The sequence below is a fragment of the Centrocercus urophasianus genome, unplaced genomic scaffold (genome assembly GCF_019232065.1).
Source record: "Centrocercus urophasianus isolate 14NV4802_14NV808 unplaced genomic scaffold, USGS_Curo_1.0 seq_29, whole genome shotgun sequence".
NCBI classification, from domain to species: domain Eukaryota; kingdom Metazoa; phylum Chordata; class Aves; order Galliformes; family Phasianidae; genus Centrocercus; species Centrocercus urophasianus.
Genome location: NW_024884855.1, coordinates 12,468,858 through 12,483,402, shown reverse-complemented (window position 1 = coordinate 12,483,402; position 14,545 = coordinate 12,468,858). Strand labels below are relative to the sequence as shown.

Genomic DNA, 14,545 nt, shown 5'->3' with positions numbered 1-14,545 from the left:
AGCTAAAAAGGAAGATCACATACAAAAGGCAGCTGTAATGTTTTTATTGGTTTTAGAATTCTATCCAACTGCAGAAACTGCTCTCATAAAGGATTCAAACCATGACAGTAGGTGTGGGGTGGGAGTAGGTTAAAATCACCCTGTTTATGTAAAGGTACAGACTTATTTCAGTAGCTTAATAACAGAGCTGAAAGGTGCTAAGTTCTCACAGGACTTCATCCATTTCTGCACGTTGGCTGGTGCAGCATTTGCACTGCCTGTCTGCTGAAGCACACACCACGCGACAATATCTGCCACGGTGAGCTCGCTTCCCACCAGCCACGATGTCTTGCCCAGGGCAGCATTCATGGATCGCAAGACTGCTCCTTTTTCTTTACTGCTGCCTTCTTTGAGCTGGAAGATGGCTGTGTCAACCCAGCTGTCAATCAGAGTTGAAGTAATGGCATTGTACTTCTGGCCGACAAGGGAAAAGAGAAATCTAGCAATGTTCCCTTCTCCTTCAATTGGGCACATTGTTTGAATGCTGAACTTCATCTGAGGTTTTGGAACTGAAATCAAGAAGAGAGAAGTGATTACTGTAGAGAAGCTAAGTACATTGGTAAGATTTATTTTGTTTCTGATGCCATCAGCATTTCTAATGTTGTGAACTTGACAACAGTTTTTCAGTTTTCTTAGTCTGAATACTTAAACTAAAGCAATAACCTGGCATAAAAAAGCTCCCATTGGACTGCAGATTGAAAAATCTCTCAGCCAATCTTTGTAGAAACTATCCACAGGATTGCTGGAGATGAGAGTTTCAAATAGCTGCCTTTTAAATGTAATTTGTGTTTTAATAGCAGTAACTCGGTTTTATTTCTCTGTTCCCACCACTGCTCACAGCTATCAAAAGTTCATACTTGCAAGAAGAGCAGAGATGCTACCTGTCCATCACGTTATCAGCCATTTTACACCAAAGCATCTGTTCTATAGCACAAGTTTCACTTTCTGACCTATTGTATTCCCCTGGAAGATAACTTATTCTTACCATCCTTCCATATCAGAGTGAAGCCCAACTGATACTCATGGCGTGGTTGCTTCTTCATCTGCTCCCCAAAGCATTTCAGGAGTTTTTCTGGCACGCTTTTCACTGATGAATGTGTGTGAACGGCTGATAGTATCTTGTAGCGCTCACAGAGCAGGCTGTGCAGTACTAATAAGGACAATGGGGGCACAGAAGGATTTGCATTGATTACGATATCTTTCAGGGCACCGTAATCCTGAATAGAAAGGAAAAAAGAGTCAGGTAAGACACTCGCCAAATGTATATAGCCATGCATGTGTTTAAAACTCCAGGGGTAAACAAGTTCTGACACTTAAATCACCGAAAAATTTAAACATCTTCCTTTTTCAACGTTTATGGATATTGCAGTAAATTCTATCAAATCTGAAGTCAAAATTTCGTGAGTTCTGGGGGCTCCAAGTCTTAACACCACCCTTCCACCCCTTCTGAGCTGAGGGCAAAGAAACCACCCACCATTGTACGTGCTGAACTCAGCTTACCTTTCCAAGCATCAAGTCTAAATCCGCTCCATTTGTCGTCAGAGGAGAAGACTCATCATTTTGAATGACGTGAGTCACATCGAAGTCAGCATCAGGAGTCTGTACCATCTTTGAGAGCCCATCGACGGCGCTCTTCAGCTCATACAGGCGTTTCAGGATCTCCTCCTGGCGGGATTCAAGGGCTTGAAGCGACGGGTCGACTTCTTCCTAGAGGAGAGAAAGTCCCGTTGGGGTTCACTCAGCTCGGGGGCCACGTAGTGCACAGCTCGCCCGCCCCTGAAAGCCTTTAGAAGTGCTATTCGCATCCTCATCCTTCACCGCGGAAAGGCGAGGTCTGTATCTGAGCTGCCTCACGTGCGTGCGGATGAGGTGAGCGCTGAGTTACGTCTCGAGTGTCGGAAACGCTCGTGGTTACCCGAGCCGGCGCCGCGACTCTGCAGCCTCCAACGACGTGAGAGGAAAACCTCCACGCAGACAGCCGCGCTGCCAGCCCGCCCGGGCCCTGCGCAGTCCCAGGCCGCTCCGCGCGGAGGGCAGAGCGGGGTGCGGAGCGCCGGGAGCGGAGGCCGGCAGGCAGGCGGGCGGGGAGCCCGCGGAACGCGATGCGGAGCCGGAAGCCGGCGGAAGGGGGGCAACCCAGAGGCCGGGCGCGGCGCAGCGCCGTGCTTCCGCCGCACGGCAGCCAGGCTTGGGCGGGCCGAGCCCCCGCTCCTACCTGCGGCGTGGCGCAGCGGTGCAGGCTGGGCACACGGTACATGCAGGTGGGAAGCTGCTCTGCCGGCAGCGGGCCCGCGGCGCCGTGCAGCGGCTTCACCTTGTACATGGGCATGGCGGCTCCCTGCTCGGCGCTGCGCGGCGCCGCTCAGCCCGCCTGGCCCCGCCCACCCGCCGCGCCCATTGGGCCAGAGGGAGCGCGTGTCTTTACGGACTCTCCCACCACCCAATGCTCGCTCGTCTCGTTTCCTCGCCTCCTTTCTATTGGCTGGCCCGAGCCAATGAGGTCAGTGACTCGGCAGGGAGACACGGGCGCTGTTCCGGGCGGGGCGGGGCCAGGCCAGGCCTGCGGGCGGCCGAGGCGATCGGCGGGAATCAATGGAGGCGGCCGCGCCCTGGTGAGCGGCCCGAGGCAGCCGGGTCCTCCCCACCCCTCCCGGGAGCGAGCGCGGTCTCCTCGGCTTTTCGCTTCTTCCCCTCCCGGCTCGTGCGGCTCGGGGCGGCCGTGCGGGTTCCCGTGCCGCGCCGCCTCAGCCCGCCTGTCTCCGCTCCTCTTTTGGCAGCTCGGAGCCCGCCGAGGCCATCAGGCGCATCGACCGCGAGTCCGTGCACCGGATCTGCTCGGGGCAGGTGGTGCTGAGCCTGGGCACGGCCGTGAAGGAACTGGTGGAGAACAGCCTGGACGCCGGAGCGACCAGCATCGGTAACGGCCCTCCCGTCCGAGCTTCGCGGCCTCGCGGGCTCTTGGTACCGCTCGCATCTCGGCGCTCCGCTCAGGCGCCACAAACGTGGGGCTCGGGGCGGTTCTCGGGACGGAGCCGGGCCTGCCCTGCCCTGCCCTGCCCTGCCCGCACGCTGGGTGCGGTGGGTGCTGACGGTGGCCCGGTGCGGGGCTGCTGCTTCAGACTTGTTCTGCAGAACGGCCGTCGGCGGGAGTTATTCCAAGTACCGCGCTGATACCCAACTCTGTGTGTTAACAGCTCTGAATGACTTCATTTCTTGTGTTTGTAGATGTAAGACTTAAAGACCACGGGGCGGAGCTGATAGAGGTTTCGGATAATGGAGGTGGAGTGGAAGAGGAAAACTTTGCAGGATTAAGTAAGTTAAACGGCTTTCATAATTTACATTTAGATGCTTTGGAGGTATATTTTAGGTGAGATAATGACTGCTGCTCTTTACAAATTCGAATGGGCTTTTGAAGTGCTCTTGTTGTATTTGCTGTAGTTCAGAAGCAGGTCTTGGTTTGCTTGTTTGCTTAAGTGGAGCAAAGAGTAGGTGTCATTGTGGAGGAGAATGTCCCAGAAACGTTCATCTAGATTTATTCGTGGTGAGTTGTGAGTCACTGCTGAAGGAGCCAGACTTCACGGGAAGTAAACTATAGATAGAGTGCATACTGAATGGGAGCCGACTGCGTGCACGTGGCTGCCAAACCTTCCTTCTGCTAGTTTCAGCCGTGCAAAACAGGAGCAGAAGCAGCACTGTTTGACAAGTGCAACTGCTTGCTTTCTGCCTTGTTTCTTCCTCCACATCACCATTAGAGACCTCTTTCACCATGAGTTACTGTGTTACTTGTTGTGCTCGCAGTGTTTATCCGGTAGGCAGTGAACTCCTCTGCTGTTCAGCACAGGGAAGGTCCTGGACTGCAGTCTGTTACCTGGTGATGGGTGCTGGCTGATTGCATAGAATTGAGCCCTCCTCAGGCTGTGGTTGTGGCACAGGATCCCATGCCTGTTTGCTGTATAACATTGCATGGCATGGCCCTGCAGTTCTCCTGCAGAGTAAAATAGGTGGCAGAAGCAGCTGACCTGTGCTGCTCTGAGGCACCTTCTGGTGTGTGCCAGTCCTGCTGTATTGATTTCAGGTGGTAATTGTGGCACAGCAGGATGTGTGAGGATTTAAAAGTGAGCTTGTGAAGGGGAAAGGAAAGTCTTGTTTTGTTGCTATTACTCATTGTATGTTGAAAAGTAATTGCAGAAGTCTGGTATATATGGAAAATGTACTCGTGTGGCCTAGTGTCACTGTCACTTGGAAGTGAAATCTATACTCTAAATATCTCTTTCCAGCTCTGAAACATTATACGTCAAAGATACAAGATTTTTCTGATCTAACACACGTTGAAACGTTTGGGTTTCGAGGTGAAGCTCTCAGTTCATTGTGTGCATTAAGGTATTAACATTGCATTCTTGCTAGTAGAAAATTACTTAAAACAACTGAAGCCAACTTTTCAGCTTACTGTTATTGATAAAATGAGGCTGTGGAGACTTGCTGTTACTGAATGTGAGCTCTGTTTTGTGTGACGTACATTGTGTGACATCCTGAAGTCCTTTCCATCCAAAATCCTTCTGCAATTCTAAGCATCTGATCTGTCCTTTGATGTACGAAACGTAGTGTTACTTCAGTATGCAGTCCAACATGCTATTTGCTAGACTGCTATTCATAAAAACTCTATTAAAATTCTTCCAAGGAAGACTGCAGGTTTGAAATAGCACAGCTTTTGAGCAGTTTGCATTAAGATTGTCGTGCTGTTATGTGTTAGTGTGAGGAATGTGGTGTCCAGCAAAACCAGACTTTATCTTTGCGCTTTATAGGAGAAGAACGAGAGGGATACAAGTAAAGATGTTTGCATTGTAGGTAGGAAAATAGTATCTGTAAAGCAGTGTAAGTTTTTGGTTGTTAGTGGTGAAAGTTAGCTACAATGAAAAGTACACCAGTAGTATTTTTTTATGCCTGATGAGACTGTAAGTAATGATTAAGAAAATATGATGTTCAGTGGGTAATTCTATTGCCTGCTTCCTTCCATCAGTGACGTTAGCATTTCTACTTGCCATAAGTCTGCAAAGCTTGGGACTCGTTTGGTGTTTGATCACAATGGTAAGATCACCCAGAGAGCTCCTCATCCACGGCAGCGAGGAACAACTGTGAGCATACAGCAGTTATTTCACACTTTGCCAGTGCGGCATAAGGAGTTTCAGAGGAACATCAAAAAGGTGAGGCAGCTCAGGAGTTATTGCAGGACTCTCACAGCCCTCCTCACTCACAGCTCGGTTCTCTGGCGTTGATCAGGACGAGCATGAGTGAGTCTGACTTCGTTTGAGTGAGTCTGGCCCTAACAAGGAAAGTGTTCCCATGTGTTTTCTTCTTTTCTGTTTTGCAATGAATGCATCTGGAGGTGCAGTCTCAAATTTCCGAATGCTGAAAAGAAACAAAATTGCCATCACTTTTGTGTATTTTAACTCGGTGAATGCTACATTTTAAGTAGGGCTGAATATCACTCTTGCAAATATGTCATTTGTTTTTAAGTACGTTATTTCTCACGCAGTATGTGTAATTGGTTTGTAAGCATTTAAGAAATAAGTGGCACCACTTCTGGACATAAGGAAGTCTGTGTTGTGTGCAAATCTTGCAAGTGTTATAAAAACAATGTTGTTTTACAAATATGTTTTGTGTGAGCGCCAACTTTTTCTGTCTTCATAGGAATATGCAAAAATGGTCCAGATACTGCAAGCATACTGTATTATTTCAGAAGGAGTGCGGATTAATTGCACCAATCAAGTTGGCCAAGGAAAAAAGAGCCCTGTGGTATCCTCTGCTGGAGGTCTGAACTTAAAGGAAAACATTGGAGCAGTATTTGGGAAAAAACAGGTATTCTGTTCTACTGACAAGAGGAGCAGTATTGCTAGAAACAGAAGTTTTTAGGACCTTCTTAAATAGAGGGGATGCAGGAAACCTTTAAAAATCATAAAGGGAGGTGGCAGGGGTTGACTCCTTGCACACCCTACAGATGGCAAAACTTGTTTTTTGCCTTTTGGTTTTGCTTAGAACTAGATTAGGTCATATGTAGGTAGCAGGACAGTCACATTTGAGTCAATAATATTGTTTCTCTGTCTATATTTGGTTTAATGTGAAGATCTGTGAAATAACTAAGGCAAATGTGGAGGTTTTCAGCACATCAGCTGTGTTATTGTCTTCTGCTGGGCTGGAGTTGGCTGTTGGATGATCTGGCTTGGCTGACTTGGAAAAAAAAAATTATCAAATGGATTTTAGGCTAATAAGTAGCAGTGCAATAGAAGAAAAAAATCTACACGTTTCACTTTTTTTTATTTTTCAGTTGCAGAGCCTGATTCCTTTTGTTCAGCTGCCTCCCAGTGAAGCTGTTTGTGAAGAATATGGACTCAAATCTACAGACCTCCCAGAAAAGCTTTATAGGTAGTCAGAGAAGAAGAAACCACTGCTGTCAGTGGTGTTTTAAGATAATCCTAAGTCTTAAAAAAAAAAAAAAAAAAAAAATTAAAAAAGGAAGTGGGGTGGTTAATAGTATTAAAAATAGTTGTGATCAGCATAATAGGTGTTAGTATAGTGTTTGGAAAAGGGCATCAACTGATTTTTGAAGAAGTGAGCTCAGGACTGAGGTTCTGTAGTTGGATGAGAGAGGAGCAGGACTGCTGTGCCTTGTGCCCCAGCTCTGTGTTGCTGTGGTCTGCTGCTGAATGTCACCTTGAGTGTTGTGTGGTTCATATCTGTATGTCTTCAATAGTGTTACTGAGAAATGGTGTGAAATGCGTGTAAATCAGTGAATTATGCTTTAAAATGTGCTTTTTTCTTCTCCTCACCGCATGTGAGGCTAACAAATAGGTGCATTGATATCTGGCCGATGCCAGTTCACAGCCGGCCTCTTCTGCTTTCCGAGCAGAAAAGTGGCAAATTCTTTTTAATCAGTCAGCAGCTTTTTCAGTTTTCTGATACCTCTTTGGAGCTTAGCACCAAGCCTTGGTCAGAGAGGAAGCCGGGGGGGAGAACCAGCCAGTGAGGTGTGGTACTGCGTAACGGTGTTTCTCCAAACCCCTATAAATCAGTTGTAACTGCAGTGGTCTGATTGAGAAGAAAAATTAGCTTCCCTCTTCCATTTCTCTTACTGCATTGTTGTTTCACAGTATCACGGGCTTCGTTTCTCGCTGTGATCATGGCGTTGGGAGGAGCACAACAGACAGGCAGTTCTTCTTTATCAACCAGCGTCCGTGCGATCCAGCAAAGGCGAGTGGCTGCTTTCTTTCTTTTTTTTTCCTAGCAGCAGTATTAACTTGCCTGGTGTTTGCTGCAGACCACTTGATTGATAACAGATGCACATCTTTTGTCTTGATGCTGTAAATTCCTTTCTTAAGGTTTTGTCTTCATCAGGTCTCTTTGTGTGAATAAAAGCTGAATTGGGTGAGATGAGATTTAGGGCCCTTTTAGCTTTGTGAGCAGTTAAATTACATCCTGGTTTGAACTGAAAGATAAGAGTATCAGCTTTTACTGTTTTCCACCTCTACAGGTTGTCAAGCTTGTGAATGAAGTTTATCACTTATACAACAAACACCAGTATCCTTTTATTGTCCTTAACATTTGTGTAGATTCTGGTGAGTTATGAATAATTTTTAGTACCTTTTTTGTAAAGGCTAAAATTGAATTGAGGAATAAATTGTGGTTATTTAAAGAGCATCGTTTATTTGGAGAACACTGTAACTTCTGTTCTATGACTTTCTCCACCCTGATGTTTTTGGTCTGCAGTTGGTGAGGGGGAGATGGAGTTCAGCTGTGATTCCAATTTTTCCTTTTTACTTTTTCTCTACTGTGAAGTCATTTCTTAGTGAGAAAAAGGAAATTTGTGTTTAGCTTAAATACAAGAAAACTTACATTGTGCAGAATTAAATCCTGTTTGCTGGGACGTTGGAAAATTTTAATTTGCAGATACATTGTGAATGTTAACTGCAGTTTTGTGAAATTAGAGGGCAGAACAGCAGGGACTTTGATCTGAGGAAGGAAGGAGTTGGTTGGGCTTTTTTCCCCATGTGTAATGCAGGTGTTTTGCTTTTGATTTTTAGAATGTGTTGACATCAATGTGACTCCAGACAAGAGACAAATATTGCTTCAAGAAGAAAAGCTTTTATTGGCAATTTTAAAAACTTCTCTGATGGAGATGTTTGGCTGTGATGTTAACAAATTGAATGTCAATCAGAATCTTCTGGACATTGCAGGTGGGACACAAAATGTGAAAATTCTGTGTTAACACATAGTAGAGAATTGAAAAAGTGTTTTAAATACCTGGAGAAGAAGTGGGAAAAATGTTTAGCTTTTAACTGATGTGCCTTTCAGGGCAGCTTTCTTTATGTGTTCCTTAGTAATATTTTAATATATCAGCTTTCTTATAATAAAGGAAGACCCTAAGTTACCAATGCAACATTTCTCCATAAAGTTGACTGTTGCATTAGCACAAAATTAATTAATAATGCCTGAAAGCATTTTCTCATTGATACGGGGGAAAGATTTATGTTGCTCTTTTCAGAGGAGGAGAAGGAGGATTTGTCTTTTATGATCTTGCCAATTTTTTCCTTCCTAAAACACAGAAATATCTGAAGTGCTACATCTGATTTTAACTTTAATTTAAAAACTGTGTGTATATATGTGTGTATTCCCATGACAAGTGTCATGGAGCACATCAGAATGCTGAAGAGCTCATGATCTAATGAAAAAGGCTCAGTGAGGATTGTTGGACAGAAGCATCCTTTATTTAAACATCCTCCTGAAAGAATGGTTGAAATCTCAAACAGAGATTGAAATTTGAGTACAAGTTTCTCTTTGAATTTTCAGCTTGGATTCTTTTATGATAACCTCAGAGATCATTGGTTCCCCTGTCACTTAATAATCTTTCAGGGCACTTTTTCTATGCTTTTCATTCTCACTCTTTTCAGTGTAAACTCTTCTAATTTCCTCTCTGTGTATAGAATCAATTCCAGCATCAGGCTGCTACTTTTAGGCTTATCTCTGGTAAAAGACACATCAGCCTGACAATTTGAGAGAATGAAATCCTCTTGTTATCTATGAATAACATGCAGTACAAGTATCTGTCATGCCAGATCCTTAATTCCTTGCCCACACGTTCTTATAGCAGCCGCTGAAGTGGAAGAGTTATTTGCTTTTCATTGTCTTCCTACCAAAAATAGGAGTGCTGACTGGACTGACTTATGTTGCAGTTTGAAAAGATGCTCCACATTCACTCTCCTTAAGTTTTTTAAACACATCCCTCCTTGCCCACTGGATAGCAATGCATTTCAGCCCCTGCTCAGTCAGCTTAAGGGCACTTTAGAGGAGCTTGCTGCTTTTCTACTTCTCTTCCCTCCCTTCACTATAGCACATCGTTCAGTTTATGTTGAATTAGTTTGTAACTTATAATCTTGACTTTATTTGTTTATTATTTTTAATTCTCATTTTGTTAGGCAACCTGAAGGTCCCTCATGGAGACACAGAAAAGCCCTGGGTAGAAATGTCACATGGCTCCGAGACTGAAAGTCCAAGCAGCGAAGGAAAAAGAGCGATGACTCTTTCCAGGTTAAGGGAGTCGTTCTCTCTGCATCAAAGTGAGAGTTATTTCCAAAGCCCAAAAAAGGTAAAACAGAGACACGGCTCCACTAAACAACTGTCACTTGGTACCATTTTGAGTACTGTGAGGACTCGAAAGGCTGTTTTGAGTGAAGATTCTGAGAGTTGTCGTGAGACCAAGTCAAAGATGTCAGTTCCAAGGAGATATTTGAGAGAAGTAGAAGAAAATACAGATTCTGGATTCAGTAGCACTTCTGGATCAGATGCTGGATATGACACTCCAGAGGCTGGGAGCTGTGTCATTGGTGAAACTGTAAATAATCCCGTTGAAGAAGAATTCTGTAGCTCAGAAGAACAGCATCAAAGTGAGTGTCGTAAGACTGATGGACATGGCGAGAAATCATTGGAAGGTGACATTCAGGTCTCGGGCACTGAACATAAATTAAAGGGAGTGAATGACTGGAATAAGCAAAGTAACTTACCTCAAGAAGCCAGTAATTCTTCACCAAGAGTAAAATGTTTTAGAAGTGAGGCAGATGGCTTCAAGGCAGCTGTACATCCTGAAGTGAAGAATACCAGAAACTCTATGCCATGTGTTGATGTACTGGTGGAAGTTAAAAAGAAAACCGTGCCGCTTGAATTCTCTATGAAAGCTTTAGCAGAAAGGGTAAGAAAGATTGTACAGCAACAACAGAAGTGTACAGAAACACAAAATTACAGAAGATTTAGAGCAAAAATTAGTCCTGGAGAAAATAAAGTAGCAGAAGATGAATTAAGAAAAGAGATCAGGTATTTTTCAGCTTCTTAACTTGAATTTGCTAATTAATAACAATAGCTAAGGAGAAAAAATAAAAACTGTCTTGGAGGGTGGGAGAAAGGCTTACATCTACATTCTAATTTTGGAGATGCCTTTTGTCCAACTCATTATGCCATTATATCATCCATTTGGGCAAGCAGTTTTACCTGGAAGAGGTCTGCAGTTGTTGGAACTCAGTGCAAGCAGAATGTGGAAGAAGACACTAAAATGAAGGCCAAAAGTATCATAGATGTGGCTCAGCTAAAATTTGCAATCTGCAGTGCAGGCAGAGAAATGTTACAACAGGTCTGTGACACTTAAGAGATTGCACAGCTCGTATTTCTCCTTCATTAATTTGAAATTTGATGAGATGTGGTGGTGAAAATAAATTGTCTTCGATGATCACTGGGCAGTAACAGTGTATGATTTGTGAATTTGGGGTATTAAATAAGGTGAAGAAAGTCTTCTCCTTGCAAAAAGTCAAACGTGTCAGCTGGTTTGTTTTAGGAGCATGCTGCTGCCTTTGTTACTGTTTATTTGCACCATCACCATCCTGCACGCTTCTAATTCTCTTCCCATTAGTGGCTATGTTTAAAATGGGTGAACGTTGGGCAAATCTTGTCTGAGGTATGGATTGTTCTCTGCCAGACGTGGTGCCACCAGTCAATGCCAGGTTCTCCATTCATATCCTGCTTCCATTAGACTTTATGTACACATTTTCCATGTAAAGTTCTACAGGGGAAAAAAGGATGTATTGAAGTTTTGTACTGACGTGGTAACTGATGAGGCTTGTCTTGTGATTTGCTTGTATTTTCTATATGCAGTAAAGACATGTTTGCAAAGATGGAAATCATCGGCCAGTTCAATTTAGGGTTTATAATAGCCAAGTTGAATTCTGATCTTTTCATAATTGACCAGCATGCTACTGACGAGAAATACAACTTTGAGATGTTACAACAGCACACGGTTCTTCAAAGCCAGAAGCTGATAGTGTAAGTATTCTCAGTGTTTTAACAATTCTATCACTTTAATTCAATGTTTCAGAACAATATGTATGATTTTCCTTATTTAGGTATTGCACACATTCAAGACATTTACAGCAAGAGTTATTTTTCTATTCAGTGTTACAAAGAATCAGTCTTTAGATAAAATTTCCAATAAATTGGAAATGCAGGTAATTGTAGCTGTGCAGCCAGTGAATGGTCAGTGAGGTTTCACAGCAGGATTAATGTCAGCCTTAATTTGGTGAGTGTGGTTGTGGAGTGAGGAGATTGGAGACGGTTATAGGCACAGGGAATGCTGCCCAGGTAGTTTTACTGTGCTGAGTAATGCTTGGAAACAGTGCTCTGCTCATGGTGTGGTTTGTTGCTGTTAGTTTTTACGAAGCAAGTGAGATGCTTTCCAAAAGAGCCGTGCTTTTGGTGTCAGAACCTTAAGCACTCTGTGTTCCGTACCCACGCAATGCTGTGTTTTTCTCTTTCAGGCCTCAAAACCTCAATTTAACTGCTGTAAATGAAACAGTATTGATTGAAAACCTGGAAATATTCAGAAAAAATGGGTTTGACTTTGTGATAAATGAAAATGGTGAGTGCCAGAATTATTTTATCCCAATTTGCATACAAAAATCTCTGAGCAGAAAAATTGAAATGATTTATCATTGCATACATCCTTTTTGTGAGGCTTACCATTTTGTAGTCTTCTTATGCTGCTTATGAGAACACTGCAGACTACCTCACTTTAAAAAAGTTGTTGCAGACTTTATAGTCATGATATGGAGTTTGGGTTTGTGACAGAATGTGCATTTCCTGGATGTTTTATATTGAAATGTTTTTCCTGTCCTCTTAGACTCGTGGGTCCCAGCCAGGTTAGGTACAGGTAAATGGTAAACCTTGTGATTTTAGACTAAGATAGCACTGGTGAAATATCCTGTGGCTTTCCTTACTGCTTCAGCATCGACTCGATGTGTACTGATCACATGAGCTGTGAGCTCCACGCTCCTACAACGCGGGGTAACGCGTATTTCAGAGCTTCCTGGGGGAGGATTGTGAAAGCCTTGTGTGCCAGCACTTCTGGCACTTGGGAAGTCACTACAGATTGTTCTGTATCTTTTGCTTCAAAATCTCAAATTTTTGCCCAAAATGCTATTTATAATCAAGTTTTTACAAAATCTGCTTTTTGAAATTGAAGTATTTGTCATCATGAGTTTTCAAGCAGTTACTTGTCAATTAGAAGAGAGTATCTGCTGGACTGCTTTGGTTAGCTGTATATCTCCTCAAAAGACTAAAGTGAAATGTTTGCACACAGGCAGAAGACATCAATGTATCGAAGTAGTTTCTCTGTTTTTCCTCTTAAGAAAAAGTAATTTCATGTAATGTTCTTGTTTCTTCATTAATTATTGCAAATCTTTCAGCTCCTGTTACCCAGAGAGTTAAATTAATATCCTTGCCAACAAGCAAAAACTGGACATTTGGTCCTCAAGACATAGATGAGCTGATCTTCATGTTAAGTGACTGCCCTGGAGTCATGTGTAGACCTTCCAGAGTCAGACAGATGTTCGCTTCTCGAGCTTGCAGGAAATCTGTAAGTACAGCTCAAGCTTGATGTTTGTTTTCAGATAAGAAGCGTATTTTCTGGTGTATTACTCGTGGCTGTATCTGCATGTATATTGCAGGGGAAGTTTCTTTACTACTAGATTTCAGCAGCTAATATTCTTACTTTCATTCCCTGTCTTTTTCTCTAGTGGGGCTTCAGAAGGATCCTGGCCATTTTATATTCTGGTTCAAGCTAGTGCATTTCTGAACATACTTGTTTTGATCAACTTGCAGGTCTTTTTCCTTCTAATGTCTTGCACAAGACATTATTTGCTGTAGTAGTAGAAGTACCACTGTTATCTGTAGGTCAGTTGTCAGTGTGGAGTAAGAAAATACTGGTTTTGTTTTTTACTTTATTTGCAGGTGATGATTGGAACTGCTCTGAATGTGCAGGAGATGAAAAAACTGATTACTCACATGGGTGAGATTGAGCATCCCTGGAACTGCCCCCACGGAAGGCCTACGATGAGGCACATAGCCAGTCTGGACTTGATCGCAGCCGAGTGACTGTCAGTTCTCTTCTGTGACGCTTCCCACGGCAGCAGCTCGCTGCTGTCCCAGGCTTTTATCACAGCTGTCTGACTTGGACTGAAATACGTAGCCGGGTTCCACCTCTGACAGTAAGAAGTCATTCAGCAGTCTCATCCTTCTGATCAACGGTACTGACATAGAATTCGTGTGAATACCAGCTTTCATTGTGGTTTACTTTATGTATTACTAAATTTCGTAGTCAAGGTTTTTAAAATAAATGTCGATGTGTATACGTGGGGACCCAGAGTGGGCTACCATCGTTCACTGCAGCTACGGTGATTCTTAAAGCGTGATGTTCCTGACTCTGAGAACGGCATCAATCAGGTGTTACCGCGCGGCTGCTGCCTGGGATCACTTTAAATTAAAGGCAAACCACCCGCAGCTGGAAATGCAGCGGGTTTCTTTCTTAGGCTAAACCTGGGTTTTATTGGTAATTCCTTCAAGCATTAATATTACGTTTAATGATTATCTTACTGCCGTCTGTGCTTAATGTTCAAGCAGAGTAACCATCCGGCATATTGAATTAGCTCTATTGCCATTTACGTTCCCACGTTTTTCACAAAGGGATCCTCCTTTCCAGAGGACAAACGGCGAGCAGCCGGCTGGCAGCGACCACAGCTGCGTGCACACGTGCGGCCGCGCTGCCCGCAGGGCCTCTGCCTTCTGCCGCCTCCCGCGCCGCCGCTCGGCCCACAGCGCGGAGCCGCCCCACGCGGCGCGGCCGTTCGGCGCGAGGACGGCGGCTCGGCTCCGCTCCTCTCTGCTCCGCTCAGCTCTGCGCACGCGCAGCCGTCGCCTTGGTTTCCTGGCGCTGGCGCCGTCCGTGCCGCGCTCCGTTTGATTCCTGTATCGTAAAGCTGCGGTCGCTGATTTGTGGGGGAAAAAAAGTGTGGATTTGTGTGAACACAGCGGTTCTCGCTGTCCCGGAGCCTTCCTGTAAGCGTTGCCTGGCGGAACGGCCTCGTTTCCGTGGCTGTGATGGCAGGTTAGGCTGCGTTGAGCCCCGCAGGAGCGGAGC

At 44.4% G+C, this 14,545-nt stretch overlaps 2 protein-coding genes across 3 annotated transcripts; one reads left to right on the top strand and one right to left on the bottom strand.

Annotated features, from left to right (window-relative positions):
- Positions 1 to 28: 28 nt before the first annotated feature.
- On the bottom strand, positions 29 to 2,385 carry AIMP2 (aminoacyl tRNA synthetase complex interacting multifunctional protein 2). Of its 2 annotated transcripts, none has more exons than XM_042827761.1 (4): positions 2,255 to 2,385; positions 1,540 to 1,746; positions 1,025 to 1,256; positions 29 to 548 (listed from the first exon to the last, which is right to left on the bottom strand). In XM_042827761.1, exons 1-4 carry the CDS (start codon positions 2,366 to 2,368, stop codon positions 163 to 165), a joined length of 939 nt encoding a protein of 312 aa, XP_042683695.1. In that variant the 5' UTR covers positions 2,369 to 2,385; the 3' UTR covers positions 29 to 162. The 2 variants fall into 2 exon arrangements, with proteins under 2 accessions (XP_042683695.1, XP_042683696.1); XM_042827762.1 differs by having other exon boundaries at positions 1,540 to 1,742; positions 2,255 to 2,369.
- A 231-nt stretch (positions 2,386 to 2,616) lies between these two features.
- PMS2 (PMS1 homolog 2, mismatch repair system component) lies at positions 2,617 to 13,773 on the top strand. The gene is made up of 15 exons (XM_042828202.1): positions 2,617 to 2,651; positions 2,817 to 2,956; positions 3,265 to 3,351; positions 4,317 to 4,419; positions 5,057 to 5,240; positions 5,728 to 5,895; positions 6,362 to 6,459; positions 7,185 to 7,284; positions 7,565 to 7,649; positions 8,115 to 8,267; positions 9,507 to 10,398; positions 11,230 to 11,397; positions 11,889 to 11,989; positions 12,816 to 12,985; positions 13,360 to 13,773. Exons 1-15 carry the CDS (start codon positions 2,632 to 2,634, stop codon positions 13,501 to 13,503), a joined length of 2,613 nt encoding a protein of 870 aa, XP_042684136.1. The 5' UTR covers positions 2,617 to 2,631; the 3' UTR covers positions 13,504 to 13,773.
- Positions 13,774 to 14,545: the final 772 nt, after the last annotated feature.